General features: G+C 44.4%; 5 protein-coding genes across 6 annotated transcripts; 2 read left to right on the top strand and 3 right to left on the bottom strand.

Moving 5' to 3' along the window:
- Window positions 1-410: 410 nt before the first annotated feature.
- Window positions 411-2,101, top strand: LOC133929351 (uncharacterized). The gene is made up of 6 exons (XM_062376077.1): window positions 411-758; window positions 877-960; window positions 1,064-1,103; window positions 1,253-1,321; window positions 1,469-1,578; window positions 1,769-2,101. Exons 1-6 carry the CDS (start codon window positions 427-429, stop codon window positions 1,905-1,907), a joined length of 774 nt encoding a protein of 257 aa, XP_062232061.1. The 5' UTR covers window positions 411-426; the 3' UTR covers window positions 1,908-2,101.
- An 847-nt stretch (window positions 2,102-2,948) lies between these two features.
- On the bottom strand, window positions 2,949-5,633 carry LOC133886522 (increased DNA methylation 1-like). The gene is made up of 7 exons (XM_062326201.1): window positions 5,589-5,633; window positions 5,424-5,528; window positions 4,972-5,207; window positions 4,719-4,805; window positions 3,749-3,848; window positions 3,465-3,645; window positions 2,949-3,362 (listed from the first exon to the last, which is right to left on the bottom strand). Exons 1-7 carry the CDS (start codon window positions 5,631-5,633, stop codon window positions 3,055-3,057), a joined length of 1,062 nt encoding a protein of 353 aa, XP_062182185.1. The 3' UTR covers window positions 2,949-3,054.
- Window positions 5,634-11,065: 5,432 nt separating this feature from the next.
- LOC133929327 (uncharacterized) lies at window positions 11,066-14,031 on the top strand. The gene is made up of 6 exons (XM_062376044.1): window positions 11,066-11,449; window positions 12,080-12,186; window positions 12,284-12,544; window positions 12,631-12,798; window positions 13,301-13,390; window positions 13,530-14,031. Exons 1-6 carry the CDS (start codon window positions 11,178-11,180, stop codon window positions 13,715-13,717), a joined length of 1,086 nt encoding a protein of 361 aa, XP_062232028.1. The 5' UTR covers window positions 11,066-11,177; the 3' UTR covers window positions 13,718-14,031.
- A 167-nt stretch (window positions 14,032-14,198) lies between these two features.
- LOC133929319 (probable Histone-lysine N-methyltransferase ATXR5) lies at window positions 14,199-19,159 on the bottom strand. Its single transcript, XM_062376032.1, has 6 exons — window positions 18,363-19,159; window positions 18,122-18,214; window positions 15,873-16,096; window positions 15,690-15,790; window positions 15,170-15,382; window positions 14,199-14,756 (listed from the first exon to the last, which is right to left on the bottom strand). Exons 1-6 carry the CDS (start codon window positions 18,709-18,711, stop codon window positions 14,597-14,599), a joined length of 1,140 nt encoding a protein of 379 aa, XP_062232016.1. The 5' UTR covers window positions 18,712-19,159; the 3' UTR covers window positions 14,199-14,596.
- Window positions 19,160-19,297: 138 nt separating this feature from the next.
- Window positions 19,298-22,597, bottom strand: LOC133929337 (uridylate kinase PUMPKIN, chloroplastic-like). 2 transcript variants are annotated; one of them, XM_062376065.1, is made up of 7 exons: window positions 22,295-22,597; window positions 21,536-21,680; window positions 21,392-21,445; window positions 21,049-21,140; window positions 20,423-20,649; window positions 19,711-19,887; window positions 19,298-19,636 (listed from the first exon to the last, which is right to left on the bottom strand). In XM_062376065.1, the coding sequence occupies exons 1-7, from the start codon at window positions 22,498-22,500 to the stop codon at window positions 19,518-19,520; spliced, it is 1,020 nt and encodes a 339-aa protein (XP_062232049.1). In that variant the 5' UTR covers window positions 22,501-22,597; the 3' UTR covers window positions 19,298-19,517. The 2 variants fall into 2 exon arrangements, with proteins under 2 accessions (XP_062232049.1, XP_062232041.1); XM_062376057.1 differs by having other exon boundaries at window positions 21,536-21,683; window positions 22,295-22,596.
- Between the last annotated feature and the right edge of the window lie 377 nt (window positions 22,598-22,974).

Here is a 22,974-nt window from a genome sequence, read left to right as displayed (position 1 = left end):
ATTGTTTGGTTCGTGGGATGAGGTGGGACGGAGTGGATCTATCTTATTTTTAAGCTGTTTGGTTGAAGTTCAGTGGAATGGAATGGTTTTGAATCAGAGAATATTCTTCAAAGATTTGAGACAGATCCGTTAAAAAAAAGGCTGAACGCTGGTCACTGACGGTGGGCCCAAAATTTAAAATGGATTCGTTCTATCTCACCCACTAAACAAACATCTGATTCTAAATCATCCCTAAATACATGAATGGAATTATCCCATCCTACCTCGCTCTCCAACCAAACACTACCTTAATCCGTCACCGATTCCTCTCCAGCCCAGCCCAGCCCAACCTAACTGAGCCCAGCCTAACTGAGCTCAACAAGTTCCAGGGAAACGGTCTGGCACCACCAGAGTGGCCGGCCGACGTAGCGCCCTCCTCCGCCGCGCATGCACGCGCCGCGCCTACAAGACAGACAGACAATTCAACTCAGCATTCACCCTCTTCTTCCTTCTCCTCTTTGTGTCCGCCGGATCTCCTCTCCTTCTAGCCTTTGTCCCATGCCATCTCCTCTCCCTTGCCTCACCTCCTCCGCCGCGCGATTGCTGCTGCTGCCATCCTCTCAGCTAGCAGCTGCCCTCGCGCGCTACTCGTTTGAGAAGGAGGAATTCTCCACGGCGACGGCAGCTAGTGGGACGGCCATGGCGGGGTCGCAGGGGGAGGCGTCGCAGCCGCCGGCCGCCGGCGTCGCCGAGCGCATCATGCCGCATCTCCTCAACATGTGAGCTTACTCTACTGCATCCGGCGAAGTAGAAAAAAAATGCTTGATTAAACTTGGTGCTACAAATCCATATTTCGTGATTTTTTTTAAAAAAAATCTATATATGTTTTGCATGAAGGTATGGATCCCGTGCGACGGCGCGGGACTTTGAGATTTATGCGCCAAATGCAACATATGATGACCCGCTGATGCGTGCTCATGGGTATATATGTTGTCAGAACTCAACTCTCTCTATATATATATGTATGTGTTCCTTGTTAGATCGCATCGCATGATGCCTTCCTTATCTGTTTTCTGCGTTGTAGGGTGAAGCAAATCAAATCAGCCTTTTACACACTTCCTAAGGTACAAAACAAATTTAACCAAAACACTGTAATTTAATTTAAAGCATGCATTTCACTATTAACCTAGCTCAGCTCAACAGCTAGCATGCATCACCCAAAACACTGTGATGGTTCTCAATCGTTATATATATTGTATGCATACGTCGCCAGGTATTCGGTGAATCCAAGATCGTGGAGTACACAATACAAGAAAATCCCACCGGAACGGGGAAAACCGAGGTGATTTCATTTTCTGAAAAGCCATGCATGTCCATTTCATCTCTCTCCTCGCATTATTGCAACCCCACCAGCTAATTCTGACGAAGGTATCTCATATATACGATGTGACTGGTTGAACTCCCGGAAACGGATGGATGGATATTTCAGGTTCTGATCGACAACAAGCAGCATTACAAGGTGTTCGGCAAGCCCGTGGATCTGGCGTCGCTCATCAGGCTCGAGGTCGTCGATGGCAAGGTCGTCAAGCACGAGGACTGGTACCTAGCTAGCTAAATAATTCTTCTTTTTGACGGAATGAACTCGATCGGCCATTCATATTAGGCTGATAAAAACAAAGTTCGATATTCATGTTCAGGAGCCATGCATATATAGCTCCAGAAACTTGACCCATTCAGAAGGAATGCAACTAATACAATCTAATTAACTGTCGTCGCATCTATCGTGCAGGTGGGACAAGAAGCCTCTGAAGAGCAAGGAGACGGTGGGGTTCCCGCTGCTGGGGCACATGGCGCAGGCGAGCCGCCGGGGAGCCATGCTGCTCACCCACGCACTCATGGGATTCGGCAAGGACTCCAGCTCCTCCTGAACCTCAACAGCAACAACCCATACTCCGGTCCGGTGGTGGTTTTTTTGTCTGGGTATTGGTTGCGCTGTATTACTACTAGCTACTTTTCTAGATTGTATCAGTTCCAAATATTTAGAGGATTCAGTCCTAATACTGTAATAGTTTTCGTGTAGAATATAATAAATTATTTAAAATATCAAAACATATCTTATTTACCTTGTTGCGGTGACCATCTCCAATCATATTCCCTTCATTTCGTTCCCTTCCCGATTCTCTTCTCCGTTCTCATTCCCTTTATTTCCTCTCATCTCCAACAGCTTCCCCTCGAGGGGAATCGCGAAGGGAAAGGAGAGAGAATTTCGTCCTGAAGAGAATGATCCTGGGAATCCCGTCGTGACGGGAACCGTGAAGGAAAACCGTTGGAGCGCTGAAGGGAACGAAAATCCCGTCGTGAAAGAATTTTAGTCCCCAAAGGGAAATTGTTGGAGATGGTCTTACGAAACATACCGCACTTATTTACTCATGACGGGTTATGACACCTGTACCATGTATCTCAATGCACGTTATGATTGCCCAGGACATGAGAAAACATCGGCCAAGGACTTGTTTCTTTCTTTCTACTTTGCTTGCGCTGTAGATTTCGTTTGGTTAAAGCAGCAAACGGAAAAGGAGCTAAAAGCGCTCTCTAATCACACTCTCTGCTCTCTGGCAGCCTCTTGGATTCCATCCATCTCCTTCCAAATACCAGCAGCGGAAGCTAGTGGTATTTGGAGTTGTAGATCCTCGAGGACGACGAGGAGCCCGAGCTCGAGATGCCCGCCGAGGCGCCATCGCCTGATGAAGCAGTTGGTTCGAGAGACTCGCGCATTTTGTTTGTTTGTTTGAATCTCTTTCTCCTCTTCTTTTTCGTGTGAAAATTACAAGTTCAAAACAGTACTAGCTAGGTGATTTACGAGCACGAGTCGTTGGAGATTTCATTTTACACGATTAATTGATGCTAGTCCGTTTCATTTCACCGTGATGTGATGAGCAATGAACAGCTGGTTCCAGAGAAACTGTTCTTCAGCTCTGTGCCTCTGTAATTCTGCATGTCTCCGTCTGCTGAGTCTTTCTTGACCAGCATCCAGCTAGCTGCGGCTACGGACGAGCAAGCCGCGCCGGAGAGGGATCACTTCATGCCATGGATGAGATTGGAACTGCCCTGCGCGTAGCCGTAGCTAGGCTGGATCGTCACGCTCGCCTCGCCGCAAGAACGCTGCACGCCGGGAGGGGCGGGGCAGCTGCTCCCTGAAGCCATGGAGGCCGACGACGACGACGACGATTTCAGGGACACGTTCCCCGTGACCAGGTCGGTGAAGCTGCAGATCGGAGCCATCTCCAGGAACGCCAGCTCGTCGTCGGCCAGGCGAGTCATCTGCAGGTCCGTGCCGATCGGAGCAAACGTGTACTTGCGCCATGGCTCTGAATTTCTCTCGGCTGTTCGATTGAAGGAACACCGTGTTAGCTTCACCTCACAGACTGATAAATATACTCGGGCTAACTAACATGATACTCTGAATTGCTGTCAAGTTTCAGTACCTTGTTGGGGTATGGGTTTCTGAAGCAGGGTGGTGCCGGTGATGACCACCAGGCTCAGCTTCTTCATTTCCTCCCTCAACTGCGGCTCTACGGGTCTGAAGGAGAAAGATCTCTTCCAAGTGTCCACTAGATCAGCTATGGCTGGTATCACGAGCTTCTCCACTTGCACTGACGTCAACACCTAATAACAAAGGTCAGAGCAGAGTTTCACTGATTCCATTTCTGTTTTTACTGGCATAATCCTTTCACAGGAGGGACAAGTTAAGAAAGAGGCAGATCTGCACCTGCTCAACAGCCTTGAGAAGGCGACGCATGATTCCTTGTCTCTGGTAAGGTGGCAGTGTGCCTGCGAAAGGCATTTCTGCCAGTTTTGTGCCATGGAACCTGTAGAGAAACAAGGCATGCTGACATACTAATCATGTGTGTATCTTATCTTTCCAGCAGAAAAAAGGTATAGGCAGCCTAGTCACCACCAATTAAGCATCAAATCAAAGCATTATTCTCTAATCATTCAAGTATCTCAACTTTATTGCATATATGACTCACATTGCCAGCTCCATATATATGATTAGGCAAACATTGGAGTTCACTCTTTCAGGTGATGGTTCCTCTTATATAAATGTCTCTCTTTGTAATCTAGAAGACTTCAACTTATCATTGACATTGCATATATGCCTAATAACTGATAGCTATCACATTACATAAACCCTAATTAAGATTTCTCACAAGTGACAAGTGGTCAAGCTATGCTTAGAGCTGGAGAAAAGGAATATCCAGGCTACTGTACCCAATTTGAGCTGATGAGTTGGTGACACTAAAAAAAACTGTTGCGTTAGTCTTGTTTACAAAATTTACCATTCTCATTCTGTGTTGATGCGGAAGTAAATGTTTCTCTTCTTTTTTTAGGGGGTTTCTCAGTCCTTTTCCACTACACCAATCATAGAGCCAATAACAAACCCTAAAAAATGAAAAACAAAGCCAAGTAGGCCAGCCACACATTTATACTAGGCCCAGAGGTAAACAGAAAGTGGCCCAAATGAGGCCCATTTTAAACCTTAAATCCGTGGTGCAATGCAATGGATAGAGAATAGAATGTGATCAGATGGGTAAGGGACAATTTAAAAATGCAACAAACTGGAGCTAATCATGCAGTTACTGGCATTGAGCCATTGACTTTGCTAAGCCAATCCAAGTAAACAAACTTGTAAGAAACTACCAAGAGGGGAAAATGAAGAGAAAAAACTAGATCCAAACCTCAGCAAGGCTGCTGAAATTATTTCTCCATCCTTCTCTAGAATCATGGTGTAGAATCCTTCATAGCTTAGCCGTTTAAACTCTGATCTGTTAAGCAAATTTTTTTAATGACATCGGAAAGCCAGATTTGATTCATATGCATCAGTTAAAGTGAGCTAAAATGCTAACTGTATGACATATCAGGGTTACCATAATTTGGTCCTATTATAGCAGTGGCACTTAATTGTTCAGCCCTCGCTCTGACTGAACTTACCCAAGGCTATAAACAGCTTGGTGGAGCATATCGATCTTAGTTCTTCGATCTTTCACAGGGTTAAAGCACTCATCTAGCACACCAAGCGCCACTTCAAGCTTCACATTGCATTCAAGAACGACAGGCATGTCCATGGAACTGGCTGGTTCATCCTTCTGAATCTTCAAGAGAGCCCATGAGAATCCATCTTCAGAACGGTTCGTTACTCCTATCATGTCTGATAGCTGAGAAGACAGCTGAAAAACTCAAAAAGAAAATGCTTGATATTCGGTTTACAAGAATAAAACTAATTAAATTGCAGGGAAACAAAGTCTGAATATTTTTATTTTTTACATACTCTAGCACTCTCATCGGAAACTAGAACAGCTATAATACAGAGTGCAGAGTCTCAAAAAAATATTGGGGCTAGCACATATAAGGGAAGTAGTAGTATAGTATCAACAAGTGCTCACCTTCTTGCAGGTTTCGCTACAGTACGTGCCGATGTCGCGCCCGTTATTCTGCAATGGACGGCAGTGCTGATGATCTACATTGGTGTTGTCAGTGCATGAGTTCTTCTTCAGTAAAAGTAAGAGAAAAACATGAGAACTAATTGAAACGGTGGAAGAGATGCTTACAGTTGCGAGTACATTGTTGGCATGTGGAAAGGCCCTGATCACCATTCGCCATGCACAGCATGCATCGGCAGTAGTGGCAAACCCACGAGCCCTCAGGGACCTGAAATCAGACAGAAGCATAGCTACATGAGATACTATCTAGATCGTATGCAACCAACATTGATTCAGAGTTTCAGACAAACAAAACGTGGTGATCAAAGAGAGCAGATCAATTCAGACACTGCTGTTACCTTCATAGCGAGGCACTCCGGGTGGAAGGTGGAGGGGCAGCTGTCGCAGCAGAGCAGCTCCCCTCCATCGGCGCAGACGCCGCAGGCGTCGTCACTGGAATCCTTCTCGCCTGCTTTCGTCTTCATCTTCGGAGACATGATCCTCTGGACGACCCCCTTCTTCTGCTTCGCCAGGAGCTTCCTCTTGGCCTGCGAGCTCTTCTCCTTCTCCTGCGCCTGGAAGATCCTCACCCTCTCCTTCTCCCACGCCTCCCGCATACACCGCAGGAGCGGCTTCCCGGAGGCGAGGAGGAGCTTGTCCCACGGCTGCTGTCTGGACTCACGGTCATGGCCGGCGTGGGCTTCGAAGACCGGTAGCGGCACGACGGCGTCGCAGCAGCTGCAGTGAACGCCCGTCCGGGTGACCGAGCCGGAGATGACCTTCTCGATGCCGTCGTCCCCTGGCACGTAGAAAACCTTCTCTTTGTCGGACAGGAAGCCGGCGTCGATCAGCCAGTTCAGTACGGTGTGCTTCTTCGCCGGTGCCGCTGCATCCGCGCCGTTCCTCCTGCCGACCAGATTGCATCTGCCGCTGCTTGGTGAGGCGGCGGCGTTCTTCCTCTTCCTGCTATTAACTGGCGGCGGCGAAGCAGAGAAATCTGAAGATCGTTGCTTTGCGCGTCCGGATTGGAGCCGGGTTTTGTCAAGCCCGGCTGCTTGTCAACGACAAGGTTCGCGTCAGCTGTGACGGTGTTCTTGCCTGCCGGCCGTTGCTTGCCGGCAACCCTCTGCCTCGGCTTCTTGGATGCGGCCGGCTTGTTGCTTTCCTTGTCCTTGGGCACGCGCTTCCGAACGCGGCCATTCGCGGCGGGGGTAACCTTCCCTTGGGCACCAGCAGTAGTCGGCATCGCGAGCACAGGGGCCAGACGTTGCACCGCGCCATCTGCGTTGCTGCCGCCGTCCGGTGACCCCTTATTCTTGCTAGCTTCGGCGCCGGTAGCAGCGGCAGTAATCTGAAGCGGCCTCAAGTTTGCCGGTTCGCGGCGCCCTGCGCTGCTACCTCTGCGACAGTACTTGCCGCCTTCGGCAATGCTTTGGACGGCGACGGCGCCTCTGCCGCCAACGCTGCTGCTACTGGATCCCGGCGCCCCGGGTGCGAACGACAGCGCCCCGCGAGGTCCGGGGTGTCTCCCTGAGGGGAGCAACGGCTGGCCCTGCGGGGACATGCACGCGTAGTTCTGGAGCCATGGCGGGCGTGTGCCCCAGCCTGCCAAGATCATAAGCTGCTGCAGCATCTGCGGCGCTAACGCTCCACCGGGAGGACGCGCCGCCACGGCGTTCACCGAGGCGGCGCCGGTGGTTGGATAGCTGTTACTGGTGATGGCGCGCACCGGTGGTGAATGCAACGCGGCGGCTTGCGGAGACCGGACATACGCCCCGGCGTTCGCATGTCCCCCGGCTCCGCTGCTAGAGTTAAGCACGTGGAATGTGTTGCTCGAGGCGGCGGCGACGTTGTCCGGCCTGGCCGGCACCGACGACGACGACATGCTGCCGGCTCCGCACGACAAACAGATTGTTAGAACGTAGGATTAGAGCGAAATGAATAGTTGCTTCCTCAAATACGAATCAAAACAGGAAGTGAGTAAAACGACTTGAAAAAACAATGGCTATAAATTGTAATCCAGCATTGCACCAACATAGCAATCCTTTATGCCACATGTTGACATGCAGCCACGAAATGAGAATCTGAATTGATACTTTCTGCAGTCATTATATTTGCGGCTGGACAACAATGTAAGAAAGCTCAAATCGAAGGGAAATGAAATTAATAAAACCTTGGCAGGCAAGTCGATAACTACTATATCAGTGAAATCTCGCCTCAATACCATTGCCTCAAGAAAGTAATCATTTATATTATGGTGTTGGTCGACATACAGATACAGTTGTTGAAGGAAAATCAGAATCAACAATCTTTGCTGTCATTTGCAGCTCTAGCAGTACAAAATCTCGACTCCTTTATGTCGCCTGAAACGCCAAAAGATTTCAGTCCATCAACCACGTCCGCCGGATGCACATCGCATGGCATGGATCCCCTTGTTTCTTCTTCCAAGCGACACCTCGCTAACCTGTTATCGGCACTGCCCTCCTGTTGCGTCGCAGCATAATTATGTACTCCCTCTGCTCCCAAAATAAGCGTGTTTTGAACATCAAGGTGATCTCTAAAATATAACTTTAACTACTACTTTTTATTATAATATATTAATAAAATATAGTAAAATTATATTATTATAAAAATATTTTTCAAGATAAATCTAACCATGTTATTTTCAAGTATCTAAACTTAATATATAAAAAATAATTATGATCAAAATTTGAAATAGTTGACTGCACATAATATAGAGGGAGTATAATCTTGACATGTTAGTTTAGAGTTTACTGCATGTGTTAGTGCCGTGTTCATGGCAGAGCATTCGAGTAGCTAGCTGCGTGTATGGTTTCTTGGAGTGCTGCATGCGGTTGCATGAGGTTAGGAGTGCAGGTTGTGGAATAGTGGCACTAGAAGCGGTCAAAGTAGAGTTATCTGGCCGTGTGCAAATCGTGTGTGTTGGTTAGTGGCGGACCAGCTCAAAATTTTAGGTGGGGCCAACTCAAACACAGACTAATTAAACCAAAAGTACAAACAATAATTTTAAGATAATAGCTGTCATACGAAAAGTAAACAACAATTTTTGCACCGTGTAATTCAAAGTACATCAAAAGATAATATATCAACCTATCAAACAAACAATGGCACATTGATTGAATTGACATTTGCACAAACACTGACGATCACACGGTTCTCAATATAGAAATTGTACCGTTTGTTTTAGTCTTCTTACCAATCCCTTTGTTATTGTTTCAGATGGGGTTGGTAGCCCCAGGCGATGCCAACTCCCGCCGGAGCCGTGGCTGCCAATGGAGCATGGCTGCAGCTACAGCCGCGCCCTGGCAGCACCGGGAACAGGTGGTGGTGCCTCCAACCTCCTCTCCCACGATCAAGCGCCAGTGGCAACAGGGCATTGGCCACTGAGGTATGCCATCACTAGCCTAGGGTTCCAGAGACCAGAGCGGAGTAGTCAAGCTCGGTTTCAGACGAAGGTGGACGACTGCGAGAGAACGATAGAAGGGGATCGATTTTAGGCTGGGACCTGAAAGTGCACGTCTTTGGGCACATTGACTTGCCTGATCATTCTAGCCTGCCAAGCCCATTGAAACACTCGGCTTATTAGTGTTATAGTTTTGATCCATGTGACTCAAGTGTTTTAGTGGGTTTAATATCATCTTAATATTTTAGATAGGTTATGACTAATTTATAAGTATTCGTGTTCTAAACATAATATTATCTTATGGTGTTAGCTATGTAAGAAACATGTGCTTGTCAAAGCATAGTTATCCCATTTGAGCTGAGAAGATAACGAGAGTGAAAAGAACCCTAAGCAGTTAGCAGTGCTGCCAATCCTCTATGTTGGTTTCCACCTCTAGAGCGTGTTTGTGTGTCCACGTGTGTTTTCTCTATTTCTAGACCAAAATGCACATCTACGCCATTACCCATCACCGGTCCGATTGCCGCCTACTGTCATCCCTCTACTTCCTAGGGTCATCGTAACCCTGAACCTGAAACTCAATGTGCCCTAAACTCACCGACAATTGTTGCACCGACCATCGACGGCAGAGAAGAGTTTTCCTTTTAGTTTTGTTCTATAGTCATTGTTTTCCAAGATCACTAGGCACTCTTGGATGGGTGTGCCCATTTGACAGTACGATTTTTTATAACACCACAAATCCAATATACAATTATAAAATTTATCAAAATTACAATACAAATATGTTAATAAGATGTCATAACATCATAAATTTAATAAATAAGTTTGAAATTTACAAAAACTACAATATAAATAGTTCAAATATGAAATAAGGTCTTACGTTTGTTAACGTGAAAAGATGTTGCGTCAAACTGAGCACCTCGTGTGCAATATCCGGTAAGCAGCACCTAGGATACCTTTGTCGTGGCGCTGCGTTGTTAGACCTTTGTCGTCATCCATGCTCAGGAGGTACCTATAGGAGCGCGGATGACCGGTGGTTTATCTTTAATCGTTGAGATCAAGAATGGGTAGCAATATAGATAGAAAAAAAGAACGATAATACAGGAGCTAGGCAAAAGACAGAAGATATTGTAATTTATATTTGATTGATTGGCTGATGATTTCAATCGGCCATGACCATCTCATATTTGAAGGGCGGTAGGTCTTAGCTGTACAAGATTAGGACTTCTAATACTTATCGAATAAAACTTCCATACATTATTCGGCTATGCTTTCTGTTCTTCAAACTTTCTATAACTAATGTATCTTTCTTATTCGACCAAGTAAATTCTCATATATCTATTAGAGTATTCTTTATTGCAGTTCGACCTTTTTTGATTCAACATAGTCCGTGATCCGAACATATGTTCGTATAGCCTGGTCATAGTTGTCTGGTCGCTGATCGTGGTTGCTGTTCACTAATCGGAGACAATGTTCATGATCGTAGGTACTATTCATTGATCGAAAAAGTACTATTCATAGTCGGAGATATTGTTTATGGTCGTAGGTACTGATCTCATTCCACTAGAATGACCACTATAAATAACAAATCTTATCATCAACAATATTACATAAACAGAAGATTACAATACTACTCTAATACTTGGGCTTTCTCATTGTCATAGAAGTTTCGATTATGTTATCCTCCTTGACCTTTTGAGAAAATATCTCGCTTAATAAATATCATTAAACAGTCGTTCAATAACTTATCACATATACTATCTATTAGCTTATTCTTTATTAGACTTAATACGAAAAATACTCTTTCAATACTTATCATCGTAGGTACTGATCTCATTCCACTGCAATGACCACTATAAATAATAAATCTTATCATCAACAATATTACATAAACAGAAGATTACAATACTACTCTAATACTTAGGCTTTCTCATTATCATAGAAGTTTCAATTATGTTACCCTCCTTGACCTTTTGAGAAAATATATCACTCAATAAATATAATTAAACAGTCGTCTAATAACTTATCACATATACTATCTATTAACTTATCCTTCACTAAACTTAGTACCAAAAGTACTCGTCCAATACTTATCATCGCCACCGGTAGTTAGAATCGACAGGCATATATATATAGTGATGATCTTCATTTGCTCAAAACGATATCAGCAGGTGGTAAAACCATTTGGTATGGTCTCTTAAGAAAAGAGAAATGCATACGTGAATTTAGTTTGGTGCCCCTGGTCCAAACTCCGAACCCAGGGCGGCGCGACGAACCACTCCAAACCACCTCCACCTATGGCTATGGACGCCCCCCGTTGGACGGAGGAGGTGGACGACCTGGTTGACGCCGGCGATGTCCACGGAGCCATCTCCCTCCTCGAGTCCGTCGTCTCCAACCTCTCCACGGCCTCCTCCGCTCCTTCGTCGGGCGGCCACCTTCGCCTCGCCGCGGCGCTTGGCGACCTCGCCGGACTCCACGCCTCCCGCGGCAACACTCTCCGCGCGGACGAGCTCCGCGCCCGCGCCATCGTCCTCCGATCCCGCGCCGCAGCCCCCGGGGCATTAGGGTTTGCTCCCCTTCCTGCCCTTGCCTTTAACCCGAATCTTTGCGCTTGCTTGCTTTTTGCAGTTCTTGCTTGGGCCCTTTGCTTCGGGCAATTTGTTGAAATGATTGTCGCTTCGCGGGTTGCTGTTAGTTCATTGGGTGAATAACACATTTTGAATGTGATGTAAAACCGGGAAGGATTGATCATTACTCTTTACCATCTGAAGATTGTCTCTAGTCTATTAGTTGGTAATTGACTACCTAATTATTTCTCTGTGTGATTAGGTTTAGTCTTGGTTGTTACTTAGTTTAATCCCCAAAATTCATTAGAATCAACTAGACTAATGTCTGGTTTCGTGGTTATGTTCTAGTTTGACTCTCTTAGTTAGTTGGCTTCATGCACATTCTCCTATTTGGGCACAGGGGCGGACCCACATTATAGGTGGAGGGTGCATATGCCACCGATTAATTTTTCGTTTTCCAGTGATCCATCATATATACCAGGCCTATATGACACTCAGTAGCCCAACAAGTGGGACACTCGGATCTCTAGCCTAACAAGTGGGACACTCGGTCATTTTTGTTCTGGGTCCGCCACTGTTTGAGCCACCTTACTAACTTTTGTTTTTACCCCTAACAATGTGCATTGAAGGGATCATGAGCCGGCAGAGAAATCTTTATCACAAGAGAGTGCCATGGTTTCGAGGGATTCTGAAGTATCAGCTAGTTTGGATGAGAAGAATGACGATGATGAGGATGGTATTGTTTTATAGTGTGCCCCAGCTATTTATCTTGGACACAAATCAGACAAAACTGAGAATTCTGAGATCTTGCATTCTTTCTTTGATGCTTGCAGATTGGGAGGCTATTGCAGATCGTGGTGCACATGATGAGACGCTAGTGCCCTCCCTGGAGCAAGAAGCAAAGGTGTCTTCATGTAGCTCTTTGGAGAAAAGTAGCACCCCATCTTCAGGACCCAAAAGGAAGGGGAGGGGTTCATTTCTTTACGATAAGAGTGTTCTGTACAGTGACCAGTGTGGTTTGGAAAGAGATTTGGATGAGAAGGAGTCTACTCAGAGTGGACCAAAGGGCCACGCGAATGAGCGAGCTGGCACAGGTATTCAGGATATCCATCTTTATCTGTATAGTTAGCCTGTTCATTGTGAGTAAATGAAGGACTTGTTCTTTGGTTTGGTTTTGTAGTTGCAACACAGTTTGGGACAAGGCATGCCCTTGTTCTTTATGACTTTTCACCAAGCACACGCACAACTGATTTGGAAAGGATTTTTGAGAAGTTTGGGGACCACGGAGTTGCCATTCGCTGGGTTAATGATACTTCTGCGCTTGCAGTCTTTCGGACCCCATCAGCTGGTAATTTGATTCTTACAGTATTTCTAACAATCTTTGTGTATGGTTCCTTATGGCATGATCTGCTGAGAGAGGCAACAACACATTGTGCCCCTCTTGGAAACAAATTGTGACATCAAATATAATGGATTAGACAAACATAGTTATCTGATAGAAGGAATACACAACTTGTGGCTAAAATGTTAGGCGGCCTCTCCATAATTCCATCACAAAAGCACAGTTTTCTTTTATCAATTAGCTTACAAGTTGCTTAGTCAACTCGTGATATATGTTCAAAATTGATTATACGCCTTTAGTGAAATGTTTTTGTTTAGTTCAATTTAGACAAAAGGATGTACATCTTTCTATGTTCCATGGATAATTGTCCAAATTTTATGCTTATTCACTGTTGTTAGGCCTAGAACTTTATGCTGATGATATGAACTGTCAAGCCATCCACCATTCTTGTTCTTGTAGCTTTATTCCATCTATTCTGATCTCTGCATCCTTGCCAATTAATTTGTAGCTAATGAGGCTCAAGCTTGCATACCTCCAAGATACAAAGTGCGGCCATTGAAGGATGATGATGATCTATTGACAAAAATAGATGGAGGAGGTAACAACTTGTGTCTTGTGATGTTCCTTTTCTGCTTGATCTTATGTATTTGCATGCTGTTTGGATTATCTCTGAATCTTATGATCTTGTTAAGAATTTACTGTGTACTGTCTTCTAAGTTGTTCTTTTGTCGTTGCAGACCTAGAACCGCCCAAGCCAAGGCCAAAGACATCTGCAAGAACAGCTCAAAGGCTAATTGCTCACGGGATGGGTTTAAGGCAGTTTACAAACTTTGGCTCGGATGAGCTGAAGAAACAAGAGGAAGAGAGAAGGAACCGAATCATGGCTCGACAAGCTATGCGTGATGAGGCTTGGGGTTCAGATTGATCCAGAGTTTGTCATCACGTCTGCGAGTTTGTTACACGGGTGTTTATACGCTTTTACTCTTTACCTGGATTTTTTTTTGTTGGTTCCGAGAAATCTGAGACCTTATAGTAGCAAGAGTGGCATCAAGTGATGGAGATGGCAATCATGTTGAGCACAATGGTGTATTGGGATGCTGACGGTGGTTTCAGTTAATAGATAGATATCTGTACAACTGCGACGGATGCTTTCCAGACTGTCAAGTCCACGAGTGTGTCGTGTGTGTGTGTGTGTGTGTACCTCTTCCTGCCTCAACAATCTTGGCCTGCCTTGTGTGTCTGTTTCACACTTCCATCACATACTGATATTCACCTGTACTAATAAATCGAGTGCTCGAGCAAGTCGCATCTGTGGCAGTTGCTCCAGAACAAACACTTATTCTCCAACCAGGAAGGAATAAAATCACAACAAAGCCCAACCGACGCCAAACACACACTTTGGAAGAGAAGAAAATTTTACTATCCATTTGAAATGTGCCTTTAACCGGGAACAGTTAGCTCTACTGCAACATTCTTATAAATAGACACATAAATATTTACTCTCACAAAAGGGATGTGAATCCCTGAATAATAAAAAAAAAGAATATGAATGAGAAGATGCATCTTGAGAGCAGGAACAATGAAGATTCCTCTTGGCTCCACTAACTCAATGAAGATAATTACTTCGCAACCAGTCACCAGCACCTATCAATTTCTCTTCTGAAAATTGATTAAATTTGTCATTTGTACCATCAGACAGTATATAAATTATTAAATTTTGGTGGCAAAGCTGGAAATATTGCCAATAAGCCCTATTTTGCCCAGATTCCTTAATATTGGGCAGGTCAAAAAAATTTGGGTTAAGTTAGAGGAAATGATGAGTAGGGTACGCATGCTCATATCCATTGTAATCGTAATATAGCTTTTCACCACAAGCTATATCACGGCATGCAACCAACAAGACATGGCTCTCCCCATCAATGTCGTACCGGACACATTTAACATTCTGCTTCTTCTTGCCATCCCTGCAAGAATTTTACACTTTCAAACTTAGAACACAGTGGACTTCCTTTCTTTAAGGAGAGACCATTGAATTATTTACAACAAATTCTGCAAGGCAGCAGGCATAAAAATAGATTGCCACAGAAAATAGACAGCATGCAAATGCTGACCATAACATACAGGTGCATCTACCACATTTTACCAAAATTAAGGCTCCGTTTGGCATTGCGGTGCCATTCGAAAGCATTTCTTTTTTCTACTTATGGATAAAAGCAGGCAAGCAAGCAGCTAGTTGAAAGCATCTTTTTTGGAACCATAGCAAATAAATATTGCTGGAATTAGTAAATATTCCTGCAACTAAATAGATTCCATATTGCATCACAGCATAATACAATAATTGAAAACTGATTCTATGAATAGAAAAGCAGCGACTTACGGAGTGTGGTTATTAATGCCATTAATGAAGCGAGAAATGTTTCCATGTTTGTCAGGGCAAATAACCAGCCTTTTGGAAGGATCTTCTGTCAACAGAAGTGTCATTAGACAGTCGCAATCGTCATTTGCCCTGTTCTCCAAATAATCAACATCCCCGATATATTCAGCGATGAAAGTCATATCCTTAATATCTGCATCAGCCTGCACAGTGAAACTGGAAATAGCTATGCTTAAGTTTCATTTCCATGTACTGAAAAAGTAAAGGAAAATTTGTGTCTATGCCACTGAGAGTTCGCTGTTTCGCTCATGTGCCATCAAAAACTCGCCATTTGTGTGCACTCCACTGGAAGTTGTGTGTGTGCCACTGGAACGGCGAGGGCAGTGGCACACACACAAATTCCATGGCATACACACAAATAGCAAGTATGGGATGTCATGTGAGCAAAACTGCGAAGTATCAATGTTATACACACAAATATCCCAAAAGTAAATATCTGAGTGTCATGAGTTCAAGAAAGTACCCTTCACGGGAATCAAAAACCACAAGAAGTGGAGGGCATTCTCCTCTTTGTTGCATGGTTCTGCACAATCCTATGGTTTCTTTATCCTCTTTGGTAAGGACCTTAAAAGTCGAGGAGTGCAAAATTAGAACAAACAAAAGGTCCAACGGCAGTAACATTATTTTGAGTGGAAGATTTGCTAACCTGCATACCACCTTCCTCCAATCTTGCCTGATTGGAAGATCTAGGGGCCATACCAGGCATGTAAGTCAACTCATTGCTGAACTCCGTTTTTGAAGATGTCAAAGCAGTGGCCAGAGAAGCCATTTGTTTGAGCCTTTGAGCTCTATCTTTGGTTGGGACAAATGGCAGTATCCTCCTCCTCTTCTTGTGCATAACGAGTGAACGCTTCCTTCGCCTCCGAGCATCTAAACAAGATGAAAAAAGTTACTTGAATTAAGTCCATAGCAAATGCATCTGTTTCTGATTCATACACAATCTGATTCATATTTGTATTCAATACTAATTCAGTTTGTGTTAAAATGTACCATTAATCCTAAACTTGCACTACTTGAGGTGCTATGCCCTTAACTTTCCTGAGGCAGCAGGCATAAGACAAGTGCAAATATGGATTCTTATGGAAAGGCAGGAACTATTTTTATAGCTAAATGAATGCAACCAAGATAATCAAGAGGGTACACGTGCAAAATATCCCACAAATGGAAGTCGGCCAATCCGTACAAGCTTAAATGATCTACAAAGTGAGTCACACGATTTGTTTCAAACACACATTGCCATTACTACTATGAAAGCATGCATAATCAACACAGATTAAATGTTTGTTCAATAATGCTTTCCCGCCTATCTCCAGTTGTGATGCAAGTGAATACGTCATATTGTAAGGCCACTGTATTGTTGATTGCCTAGCCATTCCAATTCACTAGAGCTTTTTGCAGGCAGTGCTGCATCAACCATTCCAACCATGCAGCCAAACACAATTAGATAATCAAATATAGAGCATCGCCACAAAAAAAAAAACATAAGTGACATACTACAGAAACTTTTGCCATTGCTAGCTCTTAACGGGAACGGGTCCACCAGACCTGTAAAATAATCACATTTTAGATAAACTAGTTACACTACATGATAAACAGAAGTTGCCAAACGGAAGTCGGTCGATCCGTATAAGCTTGAATGATCTACAAAGTGAGTCGCGCGATTTGTTTCAATTGCACATTGGCATTACTACTATGAAAGCATGCCTAATTAACACGGATTAAATGTTTTGTGTTCAATAATGCTTTCCCGCCTATCTCTAGCAGTGATGCAAGTGAATACATCATATTGTACTGTATTGTTCATTGCCTAGAAATTCCAGTGATCAGCAATAAGGCCAGAGCAAATATGGATTCTAATGGAAAAGCGGGAACTATTTTTATGGCTAAATGAATGCAGCCAAGATAATCAAGAGGGTACACATGCAACATATACCACAAACGGAAGCCATCAATCCGTACAAGCTTGAATGATCTAAAAAGTGAGTCAAACAATTTGTTTCAATCACACACTGCCATTACTACTGTGAAAGCATGCATAGTTAACATGGATTACATGTTTGTTCAATAATGCTTTCCCGCCTATTTCTAGTTGTGATGCAAGTGCATACGTCATATTGTAAGCCTGTAAGGTTGCTGTATTGTTCATTGCCTAGAAATTCCAATTTGCTGCAGATATTTGCAGGTACTACTGCATCAACCGTCCAACAATGCAGCCAAACAATTAGAGAATCAAACATAGAGCATCACAAAAAAAAAAAAACATAAATGGCACACTAACAGGAATTTTATTGCTAGCTCTTAACGGGTGCATCAGACAGACCTGTAAAATTATCACACTTCAGATAAACTAGTTACGCAACATGATAATCAAAAGTGGCCAAAGCTTGAGACCTACAATAGAATCCAATTCCAATCCAATAGCCTAGCCACTGTTTCATCGATCATCCAACAATGTAATGAAAACAGAAGGCCTCACATTTCACACAAATGCAATGGGCACTTTTCATGATCTCCCCTACTCGGAACTACCAAACTAGTTACGCTACATGATAATCAGAAGTTGCCAAAGCTTGAGACCTACAATAGAATCCAATTCCAATCCAATAGCCTAGCGACTGTTTCATTGATCATGCAACAATGTAGTGGAAACAAAAGGTCTCACATTTCACACAAATGCAATGGGCACTTTTCATGATCTCCCCTACTCGGAACTACCAAACTAGTTACGCTACATGATAATCAGAAGTTGCCAAAGCTTGAGACCTACAATAGAATCCAATCCAATAGCCTAGCCACTGTTTCATCGATCATCCAACAATGTAATGAAAACAGAAGGCCTCACATTGCACACAAATGCAATGTGCACTTTTCATGATCTCCCCTACTCGGAATTACCTTGGGAGAGCCTACATTTTGCCGCCTCGACATCCTGGTCATCCTTCTGAATCCGGAAGAAATCAATGATCTTTGTCTGCTTCATCGGAAACCCTAAAAGTCCCCACAACAGAATCCACCACGAAAAACAGTGAGAATGTGATAATTGAGATAGCAACAATGTACGAGAGGCGAGAAGAGAAAGCAATGGCGGGGATGGAAATGGCGAGATCGAGCTCGCGCGGCGCCTCGCAAGACTCACTTTTGAGGGGCTTGGCGGGCGGGGCGCAGGCGGGGCAGAACCAGGGGCCGGTCGGGACCCTGGCGGCGATGGGGCGGAGGCAGAAGATGTGGCGGCCTCGGTCGCAGCCGTCGCAGAGAAGCATCTCCTCGTCACGGTCGCCGGAGCCGCACACGTCGCAGAGAATTCTGTCGTAGATGGCCTCGTGCGCGCGGGCGACGGGGGGCGGCGCGTCGACGGGAAGGGAGCGGCGCATGACGTCGGAGATCGAGCAGAAGCGCCGGGGCGTCGGGGGCGAGGGGGGAGGCGCCGCCGTGCGCTTGCGCCGGAGCTCCGACGAGCTCGTCGACGATGGCGCGCGGCGGCCCATGGCGGCGGAGGAGGGGGCAAGGGGAGGTGGGGTGCGAGAGAAGAAGGGGGTGGTGACGTGGCGAGGGAGGTGGGGGCTCGCTTCGCTTCGGGAGCTGTGTCGGGAAGGCCACCGTGTTATATTATATTATATTGCCAGTCACTCTCCACTCTCCACTCTCCAGTGAGGTGACCGTTGCTATTTTTATTTCTCGTGTTTCTTTCTTCTTTAGGAACGCCTTTTCTGTAGCTTTTAAAAATCTTTTCTATGTTCCCGCAAAAAAAAAAAAAAAAATCTTTTCTCTGGCATGCTCGACTGGTTGACACTGCTTGCTCACATCACATCTTGTTAGGTAGATTTCATCATACCAAAGCAAGAAGTGCCAGTTACAACTAGTAAACTTGCAGGTTTCAACCAGTTCGAGAATGCAACAGAATCGTAAATGCTTTTATCAGGTATTGCCCAGGAACAATGATATGCATATGCAATGAGACATCAGCGAGGAAATTGATTAGAAATCTCACCTCTACAGCCGCTCACGAATACCAGGAGCTGTGAAATTGTTCTTTATATAGGTACAGCCACCATCCATACCACAAGCGATCCGTCTACAAATTTACTTTTTATTAGGTCGTCCTCGAGTCTATTGTACATAGCATAGCACCACTTGGCTGGAAAATTTTGGTCCAAGTGTCTCTTCTTGGAAGGTTACAACTACGGAATTTTGATAGCTAATCTAGTTTAATTCCACCACCAGCCCCCAGCCCCCCAAAACCTCTACACTCGTGCAGCTGTTGAGCTCACACCTCGTTAACCAATCTTCTTTCTTAACCCAGTGCATTTCCGTTTTGTTCCTGATTTCTTGTGCAGCCAATAAAGGTTCCAACCTTCTCACCAACAATAGCTTTTGCAATATTTCCAGGCTTTTGCAAGTTAAACACGACAACTGCACAATGACGCACCAAATTAAAACAGGGAGTACAATACAATAAAAGGTCTCAAAACTAATTGCATCCATACCGGGAATGTTGTTTTCTTGGCATAGCGTAATGGCAGTCATATCCATTACTGAAAGGTCTCTTGACGTCACTTCATGATAGCTCACAGTCTCAAGAAGGCGGGCATTTGGGTTAAGCTTGGGGTCCGCGTCATACACACCATCAACATTTGTTGCTTTAAGCACTACCTCTGCATTGACTGTTTGTGTAATAACAGAAAATGTGATCAGTGAAAAAATAAACGAAGCAAAAGAACTTCCACTGAAACAGAGCAGTCTAGGAAGCTAGTTTCAAGCTCACATCATGATATTGATAACATGTTTCTACAGGTGCACCACACATTGTGATTCATTATTTCAAATACGTAACAGAGTTAGTGAGCACACCCTAACACAATTTTCGCATATGTCCCCTGCACTCTGGAGCTGGGTGACAGAAAACCAGCTTAAAATAGGTGCAAGATTATTTGTCTGACATAACTGTTCCATCCACACTTCCATTTATAACCAAATTTGCACCAGGATGTTCATGCGTTCATCATCAGACAAACCAAGAGAAGCTAGGTAACTAACATAAAGTGTTGCTATGAGAGTTCTAGTGAGTGCCATAACCTGCAACTAACTAGTGCTTAAGCACCTATTTTCAAAAGTGAAATAAATACATCTGTGCAAGCATATTTCTCTAGATTTTTAAATCAAAACAGCTCATTAGTGAAGAATAGAAGACGAACTCACTTTCTGCACATCGGAGAGCAGCAGCTGTATCAGTTGTAAAGAATGGGTTCCCTGTTCCAGCAGCAAATATAACAACTCTTCCTTTCTCTAAATGCCTGACAGCTCTTCGGCGTATGTATGGTTCTGCAACCTCTGACATACGGAAGGCAGTTTGGACACGGGTCGGTATTCCAATGCTCTCCATTGTTGCTTGAAGAAATATAGCATTCATCACCGTGGCCAACATGCTGAATTAGGAAAACATAATCAGATGCAGTGTTGAACTTTTTTTTTTCTCGAACCGGCAGGAGAACTGCCCGTCATTGTATTAAGTAAGAAAGTGTCTAACTATTTTTTGGAGTAAGAAATCATGTGATTGCTTATTGCAAGAAATGTACTTCTAAATCAGCTCCAGAGTCGCAAAATATTATGGATGGAGAATAAGTAGTAAATTACAGTTGATTTTGAGCTTTGATAAAATTGCAGGTTTGTTAAAAGTATCTCTAGTTTTCCACTCAGTGCACTATTCCGGCTGAATACTCTACCAAATTTTAAGTGGCTTGTAAGTTAATATTAATGACATAGCAGAGCATGCTACAACCAAAATGTGTTGATATGGGCTCAGCATCAGGCATTGAACATCTTACCCGATGTAATCCGCAGATGAGCGGTCAAGCCCACTACATCCAGCCCAAGAGGCCCCACGAAAGATATTGCCCCCACCAACAACAACAGCAACCTGCAAGGGCTCTCACATTCTTAACGCACAGCATATGATTATACTAGAGAAGACAAGAAGAATGCGCGCATACACACAGGTACGTAACACAAAATCACTTGCTTGGAATGCAACGCAATTTAAACATTTAATTAATTAATGTCTACTATCAAATATACCTATGTGCATTTTACTTCATTAATTCTCGATCTTGAAACAGGTAATCCAAGAAGTAACCAATAAAGAAATGAAACGCGCTAGTGATCACATACCTCTACGCCTAGCCTGATAACAGAAGCAACCTCTCGTGCAATTGCCATTGTAATCTGCAACATACCACATAGTTACATTAAATTACAAGGCCTATGCACATTAATTGTTTGGATTCAAAGGTACTCCACCAAAAGAAGCCTCACATTTGGGTCAATGTTTTCTGTGTGATCTCCAGCCAGAGCTTCCCCACTTACTTTAAGCAATACCCTTTGCCATCTATATGGCCTTTTGGACCTAGAAGAACCTTCGCCAAGCGTAAAGCTGAACGGTGGCATCAGTGATGCTTGACTTCTAACAACAAAAAAGGCATGAGATGCATCACTAAAGGTAATCCACAGTTACTTCAAGTCATCAACATCAAAGAAAGTGCTATAAAATTGACTGCAGATACGAATATACGATTAAAATAATAGGCAAGCTGCTGACTCCTGAGATCCTAAAGAAAAGTCGCATTGAACATGTATTTGGGAACATCTAGCACGAATATATTGCACAAATATTGCGCTTTATGTCAAACACCACACCACTGTCCAAGGTAACCCATCTCTCCCTCGCGAGGCATCACCGCTAGCCTCTCCACTGGACGCATGCCTCCTACAACATCGTTTACTCAGCAGCAACACATTTGTGGCAAGGCCCAATGTAGCCTTTAGCCCTCTAATTGTGTTTTTTTTTTCCAGCTAAGTAGCTATCTAGTTCTTCAGGCAAAGGAACACCAGTCAGAGGCGTTTCGTCGAACACCTCATCGCCGCCCCCGCCCACATGACCCAACCCAATCATCCGACACACCACACATACCACCATCCATGAACGCATCGCACAAGGACGCGACGGCGTCGGGCAAAAAACACTGCAGAGCCGACCGAGTGATGGGAGCAGACAGTACAATTGGAATTGCGTACCCGAAATTGGAGGAGGAGTCGGAGCCGGCGGCGCAGGCGCAGGCGCGCGGCTTCGCGGAGAGGGAGAGGGGATGCCACCTGCGCGGGGCCCTCGGGCGCTGCGGGGAAACCGGTGAGGAAGGTGGGGAGAGCGGAGGAGACAGGGAGGGCGACGGGGGGAGGCGGAGGAGGGAGGAAGCCGGCACGGCGGTGGCGGCGGCGGCCATGGTTGGAGTGGGAGAGCAGCGAGCAACCGTAGCTCCGTGAAACGAGGGGACGGTATGAGGAGGTGGGCTTGTGATTCTCTGACTGACATATTTTTCTTTTCACTTTTTTTTTACGCCTCTCAACTGTGTATAGGTGCATCAAATATCGGTCCATATACATACACACGCTTTTAACTCTAATATCATAACTCACACCCTAAGTACATCCGGATCTATAATTACATGCAACTAGATATTACAGAGATATTCTCTAACTATTTTCTAAGTTTTTCTAACTCTAAATTATCTAAATATTTAAACTTTTCTAATTATTCTACATTACCGAACTACTCGAGTTATTTTAACCTAAATTTTCAAAATATACTAAATTTTCTACCGTGCTATACTAACTTTTCTAGCTATTATAAATTTCTGAACTAGGTCAACTCTATTCTAAATTTTCTATGCTAACTTTTCTAATTTTTTACTTTATTA

The sequence above is a fragment of the Phragmites australis genome, chromosome 1 (assembly GCF_958298935.1).
Source record: "Phragmites australis chromosome 1, lpPhrAust1.1, whole genome shotgun sequence".
Taxonomy (NCBI): Eukaryota; Viridiplantae; Streptophyta; class Magnoliopsida; order Poales; family Poaceae; genus Phragmites; species Phragmites australis.
Note: the sequence above shows the minus strand (reverse complement) of the source record. Positions and strands in the feature narration are given on the sequence as shown.